General features: G+C 34.8%; 2 protein-coding genes across 2 annotated transcripts; both read left to right on the forward strand.

Moving 5' to 3' along the window:
• Positions 1–8,946: 8,946 nt before the first annotated feature.
• LOC132631476 (uncharacterized) lies at positions 8,947–10,673 on the forward strand. The gene is made up of 3 exons (XM_060347052.1): positions 8,947–8,975; positions 9,073–9,230; positions 9,770–10,673. The coding sequence occupies exons 1-3, from the start codon at positions 8,947–8,949 to the stop codon at positions 10,489–10,491; spliced, it is 909 nt and encodes a 302-aa protein (XP_060203035.1). The 3' UTR covers positions 10,492–10,673.
• Positions 10,674–13,544: 2,871 nt separating this feature from the next.
• LOC132633004 (uncharacterized) lies at positions 13,545–17,646 on the forward strand. The gene is made up of 5 exons (XM_060349180.1): positions 13,545–13,920; positions 14,846–14,966; positions 15,727–15,947; positions 16,054–16,227; positions 17,242–17,646. The coding sequence occupies exons 1-5, from the start codon at positions 13,750–13,752 to the stop codon at positions 17,326–17,328; spliced, it is 774 nt and encodes a 257-aa protein (XP_060205163.1). The 5' UTR covers positions 13,545–13,749; the 3' UTR covers positions 17,329–17,646.
• The last annotated feature ends 1,655 nt before the right edge of the window (positions 17,647–19,301 follow it).

Below are 19,301 nucleotides of genomic sequence, written 5' to 3' on the forward strand. Positions count from 1 at the left end.
TGTTGTTTGAAATAATATTTATAGAAACATAATAATTTTCATAAAAAATAAGGAAAGTTTTAGTTAAAATAAATTTAAAGAAACAGGATATGTGATGTTTATATGTATTTGAAAAAAAGGTGACTAAAATTTAAAAGAGTTATTTAATAAAAAGTTTTAAAAGCTATCTTAGACAAATATGTATTTTAAGTGTTGGAAGGAACTAAAGTGGAAAGTTATTCCGTTAGAAACTAATTTTGCCTTTATTTCTTAGAATAAGCTGAATTAGTGTAAAATTTGGGGCATTCTAAAAAAAAACTTCTAAAATAGTAAGTGTAATTTGGTTTCCTTAGTCAAAAATATATAGTCATGATACTTTGAAAATCAATTATTCTAAAAGATAAATATTATGGATAATAAATAATTTCGACATAAACTAATGACGCTAATTGTTAATTTTCTCTTTGAATTAACTACCCACAACTAAAATAAAATCCTTAATGTTACTAAAGTCTACCTCAATTAGCAAACACAATGTTAATCATAAAATACACTTTAAATGCACATAAAAAAAGAATAGAATGATGCAAATGGGCTCAGCCCATTAAAGAATGTTGTCGTCCACTACTGTTGTTGTTCACACCGATTGGGCTTTGGCCCAAATTTTATTTCCTGGTTTGGCTGACTTGAAGAGGAGAGTTGTGTTGGGGTTTTAGCCCGACGCCAAAATGTGGGAGATGACGGGTCGTTTGGACTCGTATGCGATGTTCATGCATAAGAATGGAAAGAAAGGATTAGTGTACAATCAATAAACAAAGTCAAACATGTGAGGTACAAACTCGAACAAATCAACAGACTGTATACATACTGCGTATATTTTGGTATATTTGAAATATATCTTATATATACGTAGATATACAACCTCAGTACCTTAACAGAATCGAAGCAATTGTACTGAAAATATTCTAACCAGCTAATTAGGCTGAACACAGAGAGAGAAAAAAAAAACTCAATTTATAGATATTTCAAACAGTAACAGTTGGGCTTAACATTGAATTCTCATCAAATGAAGCATCTGCTTCCTTTTAAAACCAGTGGTTCACTTGGCATGGTTTTGACATCAAATTGTAGCAGCCAAATGCAACAAAGAAGGAAGAAAAATGAAGGAATTAGCATATGAAACAGGTGTTAATGTAACGCTAATAAATAGGCAAAGTTAGGTGTATGCAAAACAATAGGTAAAAATGGAATACACACTGTTACTATATAAAGAAAAGATACACCATAGTGACAGCCTTAATGCAGCAGCAAATTAACAGCGGTAAATGGCAATAGAAGGGACCAAAATGCACAGTTGTTCGTGGCATCATCTGGCTGCGGCTAGGTGTATCTTAACACATTTGAAGATTTGCCACATTCAAGTGGGGATGACTAAAGCAGGAGGCAAACAGAAGCAACCACAAAGAGGCAAAGTGACAGTATGAACAGTGATGAATAACAAAGGAACGCAAGCAAGGAACAACAGACAATTAAAGGAAAAAAGTTATACAACCGCGTTAAGGAACAGAGGTGAATACGCAGAAACAGTGAGTGTCCAAAGAAGGAGATACTGCAAATTCAGGCACAGTTTGAAACAAAGCAAATATGAAAGCAGGGAGAGAAGGCAGCAGGGGGTAAGCCATATGGCACATAGAAGGTCAGTCTATCTTAATCTATTTTTTTAGACTTTCAGAATGAGCAGCACCGAACCCGAACATTTATTTTTCTAATCCTTTTACCTATACCAACCTCCTTCGACAACAATCCCAATTTCAGCAACCAAATCGAAGTAAAGCATATCATCTTTATTAAGACAAATCAAGCTAAACATAGTGTAGTCCTTCAACAGAATGTAACCAGAGACCTCTATTAAACATGGAAACTAATGGCAGCGAGTTATTGCTGCGAACAACAGCTATGAACCATCATATGCATGTGTATTGATGACCTCAGGCCACAACAGATTAGAATCAAAGCAACAAACATCGATCCACAATATAAAGATACAACAATTCTCAAGACCCAGGCATTATGTTTTGCAGCAAACAAATCAAAAGTTGAAAGGATAAGTACTCTTAGCTAAATAAGATCAACATATTCAAGATTTTAGATGGCAGGGCTGAATTAAACTTTCAGTGATTCGATGCAATCTTAGAATTTGATTGGTATAAAACATATACGACGTAATCCTCTAAATCACAGAAGAACAAATGATCGATACTCACTATCACTGCCTCCATATTAGCATTAATCAAACAGAAAATTTATTTTCGAGGTGACAGACAGTTATATGGATGGTTCAGTGCCGGTCTTTTCAATCGCATACAAAATATACCTAAGATATACACGTCCCGGTATGTATATCAGATGTATATCGAGCGTATATCTTTTCTTATCTCGACGACCATTGTATATACTATGTATATTCTGTTCTAGATAGGTTCTAAATCCTAAGAATTCAGTCTAAAGCATCTAGACTACGGCACATCGTTCGAATTTCTTTTAGCGATTACTATTCTATCCTAACAGATTCCCGAACATCAAACAAATAATTGGTCAGACAAAGAAATTACATAATTAACACAAAAAATAACAGAACTAAGCTAAGATTCTGACTAAAACAGAGATTGAAGACTAAATCGATGAATGTGTCAGGGTTCACCTTTTTTGCGAGTGGGCGTCGACGGCGTCGAATCTACGCTCGAACAACGAAGAAACCGAATCTGAACCCGATTAAAGTGACTGTGGTTTTGAAACAAAAAAAAGGAAAGGCAAATATAGTGATTGTTGGTCGTTTTGTTGATAAAAATTGATGTTGTGTAGGGGATTTTTGAGTTCCAAAATCCTCTTTTGTCGATTTTGATTGTTGGTTTCTCGCTCAATCCAGTTCCCCTTTATCAAACGATGTCCAGTCCCCCCTTTCAAGTTGTAAGCCCCTCTCCTTTTATGGATGAGGAGAGAGAGGAGCGGGGAAGTGAGATGAGTAGAGAAGAACGTGGGCGTGGGGAATGGCAGAGCAGGCGTGGGGAACAGCAGTGGAGGTGGCAGGGAGCACGTGGAGGCGAGAAGATGAAAGGAGAAAGAGACGAGAGAGGGAGGCGGCGGGTGAGAGAAAGAGAAAGAGGGAAGGGAATGATTAGGGTAAAGGAGGAAATAAGGGGTTGGGCTGGTCGGGTCATACGGTGTGGGCTGGACCGAATGGAAATGGTAGTGGGCTGGTCTGAATTAAAATGATAGTGGACTGTTCGTGTGGGTAATGGGCTGGTTGTTTGTTGTTTGGGCCATTAATTTGGCTAAAAATTGTTGATCCTTCCTCCTTCATTTAATAATTCTTGGGCCGCTAATTTAATAACTGGTAAAGATGATAAATAATCGATAATGTAAAAAAAAATATTTTGCAAAGTGTTGTCTTGTAATTAATTTAACGAGTCCAAACCCGAAAAAATGAAATGATGACGAATCATTAAACATTTGTGGTAAAGTAATACTCGTAATGTTAAAAATAAAAGTAGCGAAAATAATAGTAGTGAAAATAAAGTATTTAGCTCGTCAATAAATTTAGACGCCCGATTAAATAAAGGAGGGACAAAATTGGGTGTCAACACTAGGAATACCCTCAAATAACGGGTTATAACAACGTTGAATGTAAGTAACAAACCCCAAACCCGAGGGAAAGGAAAATGGTAAACAATCATAAGCTACCATTTTAGCTATTTCTACGCGTTCTTTTTTCTTGTCATACTTAAATTTTCTACCGGTTCGTGGGTCTATCGTCATTTGAATCCCCCCCCACATTTGAACCCGTTTGTTCTCCCCAAATATCCATATGTTTGGTTCTCATATGAGCATTTAGTGTACCCGTTCCACCATCCTTACCAGTTCCTTGCTTAAAACTAAATACTTGTGCACATAGGGTACATGTAACTGATTGGTTTTCCCTATCCTTAGTCATAAATTTCCAAACTTTAGCTGTTGACTTACGAGTTCTAGGCGGTTTGTCTTGTGTATGTGATTGTGCAGGACCTGTATCTTCTATGGGATTTTCGGGGGGGGTTGTGTTTCATCATCATCATCATCTAAGTCTTCATTAAAAGTGTCGGTAAAATGTTGTTGCATTGCCTCATGACCTAAAAGTGGATTATTTCCACCAACATCAATACCTAAATTAGGTGTTTCTTCCACAAATGTTTCCTCATTAAGCGCACCCCTAACAGTACGACTATTACTACCGGCACCACGTCTTAATCTATTTGACATTATTAAATAGAAATAATTTAAATCACAATCAAATAAATCACAAGAAAATAAATTACAACAAATTAAATTTGCTAGAATTAAATTGCTAGAATTAAATTTCGAAAAATAAATTGCTAGAATTAAATTGCGAAAATTAAAGATAGAGTTGGAACGAAGGTACCAAATTGCCGAATTAATTTCCAACAAAGCGAAGGCGGCTAGAATTGCAAATCCACCAAAGCTACTTCGGATTGTTGCAAAATCACCAATTCCACCAACAATATTATAATTGCAAAATTAATAATTGAAAGTTGAAACTATAATAAGACTTTGTGGCTAATTATTGCAAAGTAACTATAATTGAGAGATTGAGATTTGAGAGAAAGATGAAGAAGAGTGAATTGAAATGAAAATGAAGAAGGGTTTATATAGGGGTGGGGGAGGGGTTAAAGTGTTAAAAAAAAAAAATTGGGGGCCAAATATTAAGAAAATGACCGTTTGGCAACGGCCATTTTTGCAAATGGACCGTTGCCAACGGTCCATTACCGAGGCCCAACGGCTCTTTCTTTTTTTTTTTTTTTTTTTTTTTTTAATTTTAACCGGTCCGGTTCCGGTTAAAAATTTTTTGGAACCGGACCGGTAAACTAATATCCGGTTAACCGGAACCGGTTAACCGGTTATACCGGTTCCGGTTACAATGAACCGGTTGACACCTTTAGGATTAACCCAACACCTGTCATTCTTATGAACAATCAAATCAAGTTGCCAGATACTAGTTGAAAATATACTCTTACATGTTTAATCGTGATGGTGAATTGGTGATATGTTACTTCACCCATGATAAGATGTCCTCTGCATATGAATGGTGAGCCAATTAAATTTAACTAGATTTTCATCGACCAGCAAAATTAAACTTTTAAGGGAGTCAGAGGCCTAAATTCCAGATAATGAGTCTTACTAAAACGGCACCACACATAATCTAGTACGACACATAGCTAGCATGCCGAAAGAATAAATATCTCAACAGATCAATCGATTATGAGCAATCATATCATTGAACTTTACTTTATATCAATAAAATCAATGAATTTAGGTCTTTTTTCTTATAAAATCACTTAGATAAGGTTTGTCATAAAAAAAAAAATGACATGACCAAATAAATTAAATTAATTTTTATATCACGTAGACAAGACCCACAAATAAAACAAAATTGGAAAAGACTCATAGCTTATACCCGACCTGCCCACCCACAAAATAAAATAAAACAAACAATTTGGACTCTATATTCAAACAGAAAATATCACCAACAAACAAATAACCAAATTTTGTATTGATTTTCTACAGAAAAAGCAGTGAGTTTTGCCAGAGGTGTAGTATCTCAGTATAGATGAGCTGCAAAGTATATTGCCAATCAGCCCATATTATTCAAGTCCTTTACTATTTGAGCATAATTGTAACAAAAACTTCATTGAATTTAATTAACTCCACGCACCATCACAATAACATACAGGATGCAAGAATTAGACGGGTTATTGGGAAACAAACTAATAAAAGAATTAGACGAGTTCTTGTTATCTGTATAAGATATGAGTCTTCTTTAATTTTATTTTATTTGTGGGGTCTATGTCTACATGATATAAAAAATTAAATTATTTTATCATGTCATATTTTTTTTGTTTTGACAAACTTGGCCGAGTGATTTTATAATATTAAAAACTCTAAGTTGAGTGATTTTATTAATACAAAATAAAGTTTAATGACTTTGCGATATAATTCTTCATAGTTGAGTAATTAAGCAAGAACCACGTTTATTGTATCAAATGGGGGTGTCAAATGAGCGAGTTGAGTTGGATATGGGTGGAGCAAAATGGGTTGGATTATTCTTTGTTTGTTCTTTTATAATTTTTTAAATATCTAATAAAATTATCTTTTAACAAAAAAAAAAAATTGACAAGGTTTCTATGGTGAATTCGGACTACATATCCGCGCAATTTTTAGATGAGCCGAAATGAGCTAGGCTAAAATTGGATGAGCTAATATATGGGCAAGCCATTGATTGTCAAAATTTGAGCGGGTTGGATTTATCATATTTTCATGGACTAATTCTATGATCATGATTTAGCTATTATATTCAAATGTGTTAGATAACTTGGTGTGGTAGACGTCTGAAGCATCTTCTCAAGTGTACTCTTACTCAGATTTTAGTTTAGCTGGACGGATTTAATTTGTTTAGTCGGCTTTACTCGAATCTCATACTGTGAAAATTGAAGCGCTCCAAAGCAAAAAGGTGGTTGAAGACTACACTACAATTGTGTGTAGTAACCATAAGTGGTCACAATATAATTAGGAGAATATCTCTGTTATTGGACAAAAGCTCATAGCAGCTATGTATTTCCTCAATATATTAATTGACATCCCCTGGAATTAATATATATCATTTGGCCATGATCTTCGACCATTACCCTTGAGGAAAAAAGTACTTCTATGTATCTTATTGCAACTTGTTATTATCCTATCTATCCTAGTTAGGATACATAAAGCTTAGCATTATCGACATCAACTAGCTAAAAACAGGACCTCAATTTCATCTGAGGTAGATTTGTGATTTGCTAATTAATTGCTCCGGTTCCAAGATGGAAAAAGGACCGTGGGGCTGAATTATGTAAAGACAGGCATAATCTCATAAAAAAACAGACATACTCCTTCCTACTGGAGGACATTTGTGTTGTCCAATATCCTAATTAGACACAACTAGGGATGACAAATGGGTGGGTTTGATTGGATTTGGTTTGGTTGAAAATGGTTTGAACAAAAATGAGTTGGGTTTCAAACCGCCCATATTTTATGTGGGTAAATATGGGTTGGGTGATAAATGGCTGGGTTGGTTATGAGTTAACCCATATTATACAAGTGTAATATTATTTCAAGTGTATGTTTATAATTTTTTTCTTTTGTCAAGTTAAATTAATTTTTTCATATAAATTTCAGGGCTGAGGGGTGGGGGTGGGGGTAAGAATTTTTGGGTAAGAATTTTTTTTTTCATTTTTTATAATTTTTTTATAAAAGTAAAATATATGAAATTGATTTTTTTTGGGGGGGAGGGGGGTGGTGGAGGTAGGGGAGGGGGTGGAGTGGGGGACCAAAAATTCTTTTCCATTATTTATAAATTTTTTATAGAAGTAATATATATGAAAATTGAAATTTTGGGGGGGAGGGGGGGTCGTGGAGGGGGTGGGGCGGGGGCAAGAATTTATTTTTTGCCATTTTTTATAAAAAAATTATAAAAGTAAAATATTTGAAATTGATTTTTTTTGGGGGGGGGGGGGTCGGAGAGGGGTGGGGTGGGGGTAAGAATTTTTTTTCATTTTTTATAAAAGTAAAATATTTGAAATTGAAATTTGTGGGGTGGGGGTTAAGAATTTTTTTTTCCATTTTTTATAAAATTTTATAAAGGTAAAATCTATGAAATTGATTTTTTTTTGTGGGGGTGGGGGGGGGGGGATGGCGGAGTGGGTGGTGGGGGTAAGGGTTGGGGTGGGAGGTAAAAAAGAAATTTCTCATTTTTTAAAATGAGTTGTTATTGGGTTTAGTGTGTTCTTATATGGATACCCATATTTTACTCATATTTGCCCATATTTTTATGGGTTAAAGAGAGACTTGAAGCCCATATTTACCCACCTAAAATATGAGGGACCTAACTTACTAACATGTGTGTAAAATGGGCTAATTTTCTAAATATGGGCTCAAATTGTCACCTCTAGACACAATACAAACTTAGCATTATCCATATCAACCAGCTAGAGTAATTGCATTGGTGAATTCAGAATTTGAAGCTTATACATTTTACATTAATTTTTTTTGAGTCATTGTGTTCATATTTAATGAATTCATGACGAATACAGAATTTAGGTCAAAACTGCCAGTAGGCGGAAATCCGCCTCTACAATAAGGCACCTCATTTTCATTGGAGTTAGATTTTATGTTTTGCTAATTAATTGCTCTAATAATTCCAACATACACAATACACCATGGAGCGGATACATGCATAATCTTAAAAGACTACCAAATTCTTTTCTCAAGTTTCTGAGTGAAGTAAAACTAGTTAAGAGATTTACAGTTTTTTTTTTTTTTGAGAGGAAGTGGATCTATAGCAATCACAATTTGAGTTACGAGTCGGTAGGAATTATCACATAAGCGGAAGAATTGCTTGGTTTCAACAGCCTAGACATCCTGCAGAGCTTTTACTCTGTTGTAAACCCTAGCCGTGATTTAATGTGGAAAATTATCCTTTTTCAACACTCATAATAGTGTATTTAGGACTAACCGGCTAATAAGCGCCCCTTATGGATGGACCAAGAGCCAATAAATATTTCCAATACTGAGTTTACGTCAGAATATGTTGAAAGCTAACAAATTTATAGTAAGAAGTTTGAGGGATATGCTTTATTAGCTCGAATGCTTGAAAGAGGTACTCCTTCTCTTATTGTACACGCGCTCCTCCATAAAGGATCATAGTTGACATTGCAGCATAGCTCATTTCTCGTTTACAACCCGATCTTTACTTCCCAAACAAGTATATATACTCTTCTGTTGTTGGCTCCATGTAATATAAATATTCACAATTCCTACTCCTGAAAAAAACAAGAAGCAAGATTCAGAGAGGAAAAACGAAGCAAGCAAACGGAATAAACAATGAAGCGGCCTTCGTCTCTGCCCATACTGTACGTTCTTGATAATTCTTTCCCTTTTCCTGACAAAGTTCTTTTGCTTTACACTAATTCTTCCTCTTTCTTGTCCACCATTCTGTTACAATGACAGGAAACAATCCGAAGGAACTCATCACGTAAATGCCAATTATAACAAAGGGAAAGCAGTACTTAAAGATGAATCCGATGGCGATGAGATCATTGACTTCGAGAGAATTAGCACTCCTGTGATTTGCAAGACTATACAAAAATGGGAACCCACTTCACGAGGTAGAACACATTCCCAATTCTGTTTCTCTGTTTTTCTCTATCTTTTCTCTTCTTTTTTATCAACTGTTCTATCAAGTATGGATCTAGAAATTCGCATTTGGCCATTTGGGTTAATACTAATCGAGCTTTTCGTATGGAAACACAGAATTTTAAACTGTCATATAGAATGAGGATTGAGGGGATTTTCTACTTCTTGGAAATTTTCTGGAACCCATCAAAGATTTTCAGTTATTGTTTGAAGTTCTTGGTTCTCATTACCTGAAATTTTCTCTGGATTCATCTCATTGGCAGATTGTGATTAATTGCACTTGTTCTTAAATTCATTATACTTCAGATTATTTTTTGCCATCCTAACCGGCAAACGCAAATGTATATTTTTGTATATGGAAATTACTTAATATACAAAAAATATACATCATTTTGTATAAATATTTGTATATTTTTTAAACATTTGGCGAGAAAATGTAATTACGTTTGGCTGCCAGGCCAAATGTGTAACTTTCCCTTAATTTTCGAAGCTTGATTGAACGTATTTTCAGCATGCAAAGAGATTTCTTGTGAAAAACATGGGCTATGGAGGCGTGAGCAGAGCAACAGAGCAGCCAAGCTAGAAAAACAGCTAAAAACAAGACGGGCCGTTGATGGACTCATTGAAGAAGAACTCTATCGTTTTCGGGCTCAATATAACAGGTCCATAGTCCCAACAAAGCTCAAAGATGTGGCCCAATTAATCATGCCTAAATGGACTCCTTCACCAGAACTAGCCACATTAACTTGGTTAGGCGATTGGCGGCCTTCAACAATCTTGGACCTTCTTCAACACTTGGCCCACTCATTTGCATTTTCAAAATCTTTACCAGATTCAGTTGCTATTGAAGTGGCATTACCACAATTGATAAATGAATTACGTATCGAAGAGGCGGTGATTGATGAGGAAATGGCTGAGATCCAGTCCAATTGTATATTGCATCTTCCATTTGGCCCAAAGATGAAGGCCCAAAAGGGTGAGAATGCAATGGCTTGTATCCAATCTGAGTTTAAGAAGATCCATAGGGTTATTACTAAGGCCCAAAATTTGAGGCTAAAGGCAATAGAAATGGCAGTGAAGAAAGTGTTAAGCAGAACAGATGCAGCAGAATTCTTGGTTGCTTTTGCTGGAATTCAAGACTTGGTTCACCAATGGGCTACACAACACAAATTGCGTACAGGCCCAGTTTCTATACGTACTAAAGCCCTGAAGTCTGGTAGCCCACTGAAATAGGCCCATTTGAGTATAAGGATAATCGTATGACATTCAAATTGCAATTAGGTACCCGTTGTACGTTTAGAATTTTCATTGTTTCTTTTGGAATGGCGCCTCAACTTTAGCATTAGCCTTTTATGGGCAGAAACTTTTGAGCTTTCTGTAAAGAGTCTTGTGTAATTGCATATATACTCCTTATATTTTAAATTCTAACACTTCAAGATTTTTGTTGTGTAAAAATGATATACTAGTATTAACAAACATGTTTCATTTGAAGCTGATTGTTTATAACATAACAATATCATCCATCATAGTAGATCTTCGTAGATTCTCTCTAAAATTGTCTTGCTCACATATCTATGTATTATTATTTTGAAAGAAATAATCTTTTAGGTAATTTTATTTATGGCAATCAAAAAAGACATAAATATCAAATATTATTATAGGTTTGTAATAGCTAAATGGATAATAATTAAGTAGGAAAAAATCCAAATAAATGAGGATGTTATGGAAAGATTTGACACTCTAACTTGGTAAATAAGTTGCTGCTAAATTCTCTAGAGAATAATCTAAATGGTCCTTTAGGTATGGATTTTGGTTCCATTTGATTCCGAATGAATAAACACAATAGAAGCGGTCCTTAATGTATTCTAAAAAGTAATTTATTTGACCTTAAATCATAAAGTAAAGAAAATCACTACTTTTGCTGTCAAAATAAATTGATGCATCGACATCTTCCTCCACACACGATCTACTTAGCTCAATCAAATACATTATAAACTCTCTTCCACACTTCATTGAATATTTTCACAATAAAATTACAATTTTCTTCAAGCCCTACTCCTGCATCGAGAGTTTTCCAATGACTCTTCCAAGTTAGGGTTAGAATTTTGAGGTATGTCTGCAATAAGATTGAATGATATAAGAAGGTAACTTTGTTAAGTAATTTGATAGTTCACATGCAACGCTTATGCCTACGACCTCCATTTGTTTTTATAGCAAAAATCCGCGATTTATACTTTTTGAAGGGGAAATAACCCATTTATGCCGCTCACACATTTAGTAGGCGTTTGGCCGTAGAAACCAAAAAAAAATTTACTTTTTTTGGAATTTTGGAATTGGAGTTGGAGTTGTGTTTGGCCATAATTTTTGAAATTGTATTTTTTGTTGAAATGTAGTTGTTTTGGTTGTGAAAATAGTGAATTTTTTTGAAAAACAAGTTTTTCTTGTTTTTGTAATTCCGGAATACAACTTCAAGTTGTATTTGGAATTTTCATGACCAAACGCTGATTCCGGAAAAAAGTGAAAAAAAATTCCAGAAAAAGTAAATAATTCTTATGGGCGAACGGGCTTTTAGTTTACAACCAATCTAGCCCATTATTATATCATCAGTGTATATGTAATATATATATATATATATATATATATATATATATATATATATATATATATGCTTTGTATAAACACAAAAAATCAACTAAAATTATATTATATACAAAGTATAGCTTTACATTTACATTAATATACCTTGTACATGTAATGTATATACTTTGTATAAACACATGAAACCAACTCAATTCAATACCTATTCCCCGTCCGTTTGCCAACATACAAGTTCCAAATCTCAAAGGTTCTTGAGATCGACGTCGGTTGAAATTCAGTTCCGAACTCAGAACGTCGAGTTTGGGTCTATAATTCGGGTCACAAAATCGTTACAAACCCTTCTTTGACCCTACCCTTCTTCATCTTCCTCACTTCCCTCCCCTCAAGACGCCTTTTCTGAATTAAATTTCCTTCATTTACTTTTATTATCATTTTTTCTACTTATGAATTGGATAGGGCAAAAAGAAAGCATTATCTTTTTTCATAGTAGTATGTGAAGTGCAGTTTGAAACTACACCGCCGCCGGAGTTTCTGAACAACAGTGTTGAAGAAGGTGAAAAGGACGTGGATGGAAGCTCGGATAAAATTGAGGCAAATAAGATGGCCGAATAGTACATGGAAGTAATAAGTTGATTATTGGGCTAATTTTGATAAATTAGATGCCTAAAGAGACACTCGACATAATTTTCCCCCTTTTGAACTACATTAAAGATCGTTTCCATTGTATGTTTATACATTAAAAATCAAATGGAATTGAAGCCCATACCATTTTGATCATTTTCTCCTTATCCTCAAAGAAAAATATTATCATCAAATTAAATTATAGAAAAATAATAAATCCTATTCTTATAACGTTACTCGTTATATGTCAAGTTTGTTAATGACTCATTTTTTCCCATATTAAGAGGTATAGTTTCGAAAATTAAAATAATAACACGATTATGTTAAATGAATAAAATAAAAAATAAAAAATACGAGCAATTACATGGAACCACAAAAAGTAAAGATTGGAATGAGAAGAAAGAAATTGAAAAATAAATAATATAAAAAAATACAGTTTAAAAAACAATTTAAAAGTAAAAAGAAAAAAGAAATTGAAATAATAGAAATAAAAAATAAATTAAAAATCAAAAGAAATTAAAATAATAGAAATAAAAAATAAATTAAAATAAACAAACTAAAAAGTAACTTTGTAATTACAGATACCCAATTCTCACCCTCCCTCCCCGAGAATTAGAGAGTGTAATTACACCCAATTCCAACCTAACTGTGTAATTACTTAATCAAACAAACATGACAAACTATATAATTACACCCAATTACAATTACTTGGGTGACTTTCCAAACAGGCCCTAAAGATCATTTTCATTGTATGTTTATACATTAAGAATCAAATGGAATTGAAGCCCATACCATTTTGATCATTTTCTCCTTACCCTGAAAGAAAGATATTATCATCAAATTAAATTATAAAAAAATAATAAATCCTTATATTTCGCAATTAGAGACAAATAATATTACTTGCGGTAACACAGCCTCCAACATGAATATCCGGAAGACATTCAAACACTCTCTTTTTAGCGCGTGTTCTGAATCCTCTTCCCCACGCGGTCCTTCATCCTCTTCTATTTCTTTTTTCCTTTTTTTTTTTTTTTTTAATTAATCCACAACAAATGTCCACTATATAAAAAGAAGGCATCACCCCAACAAAGCAAAACCAAATCCACCAAGCTGAAGAGGAGTAGACCTCAAGAAAAAGCTTGGAATCTCAAAACCTAACATCACATGCAACAACTCACAAAACCCTAATCCCCAACCCTAATATAATCGATCTTCTCTCAATTGTAGGGGGGGAAATTGTTTTGTTTTGATTTACTAAGGAGCAGATAAACAATGTCTGCAATTGTGTGCGGCAAGAGATCTTTCTTCGAAGATTTACAATCGCCGTCGCCCACGTCAGCATCGCCGCCTGTTTCTAAGAAGCTTCGCCGTTTCTCGTCTTCGCCGCCGCCGTCGAGTTTCATCGATCAGCTCAGAGCTTTGTTTCCTGATATGGACAATCAGGTTTCCCCCTTTTTTCATCTTGTTTTAGTATTTTGATGAGGAGCAAATTGTTTACAGTAGTTTTCTTAAATCTGTTTATCTTCAGTTATCAATTCTGTGGTCATTTTGCTATTTGATGCTTAAACGCCTATCTTTTAACCTTCACTTCCAAAGTAAAATATGAAATGATTTGGAATCTTCAAAGGCTTATAGTCGGTTATGTTAACTACAAACAATGGTAAGTATGCCATTGATTTTGATAGTACTAATTACTAGGTGTGCAGAGACCCAATTGATAATTGTAAAGAAATGAGTTTTGGGCCTAACTCAACCCCAAAAAGCTAGCTCAAGAGCCGAAACCATATAAGGAGATCACCCATCCCTTTTAATACCGATGTGGGACTCTTGATGCCCCCTCACGCCCGGGACTTGACATCTGGAGCGTGAACATATTTTTTAATATGGGGCCCAACATCGGGGAATGAGAATTAGGATGAGTCCTGCTTTGATACCATGTAAAGAAATGGATTTTGGGTCTAACTCAACTCTAAAGCTAGCTCAAGAGGTGAGAGGATTGCTCAAACCATATAAAGAGACCACCCATCATTTTTAATATCGATGTGGGACGTTGACAATAATAATATACTCCCTCCGTTTCAATTTATATGAACCCATTTGACTGGGCACGACATTTAAGAAAGAGGGAAGACTTTTGAACCTTGTGGTTCAAAATAAGTCTTGAAAATTTGTGTGGCTGTAAATCATTCATAAAGTGAATTTGTTTCCAAATTAGGAAAGAGGTCATTCATTTTGGCACGGACTAAAAAGGAAATAGGTTCAAACAAATTGAAACAGAGGGAGTATTTAGTTACCAAAAAAAAAAAAAGAGACCCGATTGATTGTTTTGCTGTTTTCTTTATATAACAATTTCCAATGTATTGTTCAGCTTATTGGGAATGCTTTGGAAGAGTGCGGCAATGACTTGGATGCTGCTATTAAGAGGTTACATGAGCTTAACCTTGTGTATGCCGATGCAAAGACAGTTACTGATGGAGAGATGGATAATGGTATGTATCCAATAATTATTTCCCCTATTTGGCTGATCCGTTTGATGTTCTTGATTTTTAGTTGTTGCTCTTGCTTATTATTCCTTGCATTATACATCGATACCCATTTCTGAGGTTGGAAAGAGATATGTTTACGAGAATGTGTTGATTCTCTTATTAATTTAATGGTGTTGCATAATTCTTGGGGAAAGTACGACTCTATGCTTTGCATCAGCAGAAGTATATGGTTGGATCATCAAACTTTTGCCAATTACAGATGATGTTGAGTCAACATTAATATTCCTAAAATGGCGTTTTGCTGCTGGCTTATATGGACGTTGACATTGGATTTTGTGGTGCTTTATGGTCACTGAAAGAGACATCTTCAGGAAAAAATTCTAATCTTCAACAACCAGTAGATGAAGCCTCGAATCGAAACTAGTTGGGGTTGGCTATAAGAATACTCTATATCTATTCAGCTGTATTTGAGCCCATTTCATGCCAACACATGAGCAAGAAGGTAGCAATAAACTAAAATGAGATAGCAAGTGTTTTTTTCTAATCTCCATAACTGCATGTCTTTACCTGTATGCGTTTCTATGGAGTTGTATGAAACTACTTATGTGAGCTCTCAGGTGTTCTAGATAAGTAGCCCTCTGATGTATATCTATTTGTATCAAAATGTTAAGACCACCTTTGTGTGTCCACCACTTTTTGGTCCTTATTGATTACCATGCTATTTCTCGTGAATCACAAACCTAAACAACCAAGCCTCTTGCAGGAGAAAAACCGACTAATGGGCCAGATGTTCGATCTGAAGGTCCTCCTCTCCAGAATAATCTTCCAGCTGATGGTGCAGAATGGGTGGAGTTGCTTGTCCGGGAAATGATGAGTGCTACTAGCGTAGATGATGCTAGGGCTCGTGCCGCAGGAGTGTTGGAGAGCCTGGAGCAATCAATTAGTGTGCATGCTGGTGCAGAAGCAGCTCAAAATGTTCACAAGGTTGGTATTGGATACTCGTGTTGGGTAATTTACCGTGTTGACCTTCTAATTTACTGATGTTCACCTACAATTCTTTTGGATGTTGACCATATTGCTTCTTTTTCAGGAAAATATGATGCTGAAGGAGCAAATTGAAGCGTTTCTTAGAGAAAATTCCATTCTCAAACGTGCTGTTGCCATTCAACATGAACGGCAAAAAGAGTATGATGATAGAAACCAGGAAGTGCAGCAATTGAAGCAGATAATCGCTCAATATCAGGAACAAATAAAAACTCTTGAGGTAAAAACTGGGGTTTTAGAGGCTAACTGTTACTGACGTGGCTCATCTTTTTTATCCGACCTTTGTAGTTTATTGCTGATGTTTACTGGCGGTGGTCTTATTGCATCTTGGTTTTCATATTATTTAATGAACACTTATTCTGATCATTTTAGTTTGTAAGACTGAGTCTGCATTGCAGCAATATACTTCCTCGGTCGGATGTCATGAACATGGGCACAGGGTCTAAGTTAAATTGAATTTTGTGTTATATTTTAAGTGGTTGAAAATCGTTTAATAGTTAGTTTGATAGAGGGAATATGGTGTTTAATTTTGATAACTAAATGAATTTAATTTTTTCAATTTTGTGAAAGTTGTATTGATTGATATTATATAATTGCAAATGTTTATTTTGTCAGCTCCATGGTCTCAGTATAGTCTCTCTTTGTATTAGGCTGACTTAGTCTCTGTTTTGCAAACTTTGCATCTCCTTGATGCTTTTAATGAATTTTACCTCATAAAAAGGATTGCAAATATTCTTATCGTACCAAAATGCAAAGAGTATTATAAAATGGGATAGAGGAGTATGATATGTGTTATATACGTTAGACATTCGGAGTAATAATTCTACTTTGAGAATTTCTGCTATACTTGTTAATGTTGGAAGCAGAAGAGATAATAGAGGGAAGTGCAAGATTTTACTTAACAAAAATGATTGTAACTGTGGAGAATGTACTTCTATATTGTTTGGTGAAATATTCTATGGTCATTACTGCAAGCTAGTAGCACCTGTATTTTTAGGTAAAAGAGAATATTGGCATAAAGATCTTGCATTACTGCTATTCTGCAGTGCACGTCTACTATACTTTCCTCCTTGTTCTTTAGACTCAGTGTACTTCAGTAATTTTGTGAACCACTGGATAGCGCCCCATCCGTATGCAGAGAAGAGAATAAATTATTCTTATGTTCCCTTTTTCTGGAATGAATGCAAACAAGATTGTCTACTCAGAATTCCTAATTCAATGTTCATTGTTGCAGGTGAATAATTATGCTTTGACAATGCACTTGCGCCAGGCTCAGCAAAGCAACTCTATTCCGGGACGCTTCCATCCAGACATCTTCTAGTGTTGAGGCTAGTTCAATTGAAGCTGTGGAACATACAAAGAAACAAGCCTGTTGGCATCTTGTCAGCTGTGATATAGGATGTATTAAGCAAATTCTATACTAATATTGTTTTTATTAGACTGAGAAAAGGTTTGCGTGTTGAGTTGAGGCCACTTTGGTTGATGACCCTGATTAAGTAGTGTTGGAATGGGCATCATCCAAATGGTGAAGGCCTCAAATATGCTAGTATTAAAGTGATATCAGGAAACTGGAGATGATATATGCTAATTTCGCTATCTGCTATTCATATTCCAATGCAAAATCACCCACTTGATGACCTGTTCTTTATTAATAGGCCCAGTTTGTTATACAATTTTGGGCGATGGATGAGTTGCATTCTATCTGTAGTTGTTTTCCTGTGTCTGAGGAGGGTGTCTTGATGATACACAGATATTGAGGCGCCATTGGGTTGATGAGGTTTTGCTGGTTCAGCTGGGTTTTAGTCCTCCAGCTCTGGCAGTCGGTGCTAGCTGAAGGGAACGGGTTTTCCTCTTCATGGTGTTGGACCAATGTGAGATGAGAATTATTACCCTCATATAGTTCTATGGTGATAACTCTCTACTTATGTTTAATCTTTTCTGGCAATAAGGCAGCGGTGTGCGTTCTGATTGAATTCTTTAGCAAGAATAGATTTGATAGAGAATTGATAACAGAGCAAATTGCACACTGATTCTGGTTCTATTAGGTGTTAAAGTTACGTAGAGAGATAGAGGTTGCAGTAAGTTTGATTACTTTGACATATTTAGATTGAAAAAGAGTGCCTCTTTTACCTAACAGCAGGTCTTTTTTGAATCTAAAATCAACCAAAAAAAAAAAAAAAAACTTTTTGGCAACTTAAAAGCGCGGAGAAAAACAAATAAATATGGTAAGATTCCTTCAAAACATGTTGAAATTACTTAGAGCCTGTTTGGATGGGCTTATGCCTATAAGCTGTTTGCAGCTTATAAGCTGTTTTAGATAAGCTAAGTCAAATGGGCCCAATTATTTTTTTGAGCTTATTTTAAGCACAAAATGACTTTAAGCTGGCCATCCAAACACTCAAAAAAGCTGAAAACAGCTTATAAGCTAACTTATAAGCCAATCCAAACGGGCTCTTAAAGCATTCTATAAATTTGAGACTCAATTCATCCTCTCCTTCGAGTTTCTCTTGACTTCCAACATTACGTTATCTATGTGGCAATATCTTACTATGTTAGAACCTAAAAAGTTTGGCTGTAATATTTGCTTTTAAAATTGCAATTTATGATTTCCCGCACTTTACGCAGCTTCAAGTTTTGACTAGTATACAATAAAATAATTGGTGGCTTTACGGTGATTCTCAAATATTTAGCGTTGTAATTGCCTAAAAACTACTAGTGTAATGATTTCGCCAATTAGAAACTAGAGGTATGAATATTTAATAGTTTTATAATATAGCCCACAAAGCTTGAAAAGTTTTTTGGTAACCATTGAAAGATGTTAATTCAAGTAAATGCTTTTCTTATTAAAAAAGGTCAAAGAATTATCTGACTTTTGGTGTGTTAGAAAATGTAACTTGTTAGGTTCAAATTTAGTAGAGGTAAACAAGTCATTGAGTTAGGAATTCTAACTTATGATTTTTGGCTTATTTTTATTATTTTAGTTTAAAAATAAGTGTTCAAAAGTATTTTTTTTTTTATCTTATCTAAACATAACAAAAGTGCTTGAAAGTTATTTGACTTAAAATCACCTAAAATAAGCCAATTCAAACAGGCTCTAGGTGAATTTTTCAGTATGTTTAAATTTTAGTGGACATAAATTTATTTCCGCATAAGTTGGTCCTAATACCTCGACTATATAAAAAATAAAAATAAAAACGTAACTAGAAGATAAAAAGTGATTGACAAGAGAGGGTTGCTCACATGGTAAGCGCCTTCACTTTCAACCCGAAGGTTGCGAGTTCGAGTCACCAAGGG

Source organism: Lycium barbarum, chromosome 3, assembly GCF_019175385.1.
Source record: "Lycium barbarum isolate Lr01 chromosome 3, ASM1917538v2, whole genome shotgun sequence".
Taxonomy (NCBI): Eukaryota; Viridiplantae; Streptophyta; class Magnoliopsida; order Solanales; family Solanaceae; genus Lycium; species Lycium barbarum.

Excerpts from the sequence above, each read along its gene's own strand:
- LOC132631476 (XM_060347052.1), top strand. The coding sequence starts at position 8,947 with ATGAAGCGGCCTTCGTCTCTGCCCATACT. Across the intron at positions 8,976-9,072 it reads CCTTCGTCTCTGCCCATACT|GAAACAATCCGAAGGAACTC; the intron begins GTACGTTCTTGA and ends TTACAATGACAG. Across the intron at positions 9,231-9,769 it reads ATGGGAACCCACTTCACGAG|CATGCAAAGAGATTTCTTGT; the intron begins GTAGAACACATT and ends ACGTATTTTCAG.
- LOC132633004 (XM_060349180.1), top strand. The coding sequence starts at position 13,750 with ATGTCTGCAATTGTGTGCGGCAAGAGATCTTTCTTCGAAGATTTACAA. Across the intron at positions 13,921-14,845 it reads TTCCTGATATGGACAATCAG|CTTATTGGGAATGCTTTGGA; the intron begins GTTTCCCCCTTT and ends TGTATTGTTCAG. Across the intron at positions 14,967-15,726 it reads TGATGGAGAGATGGATAATG|GAGAAAAACCGACTAATGGG; the intron begins GTATGTATCCAA and ends AGCCTCTTGCAG.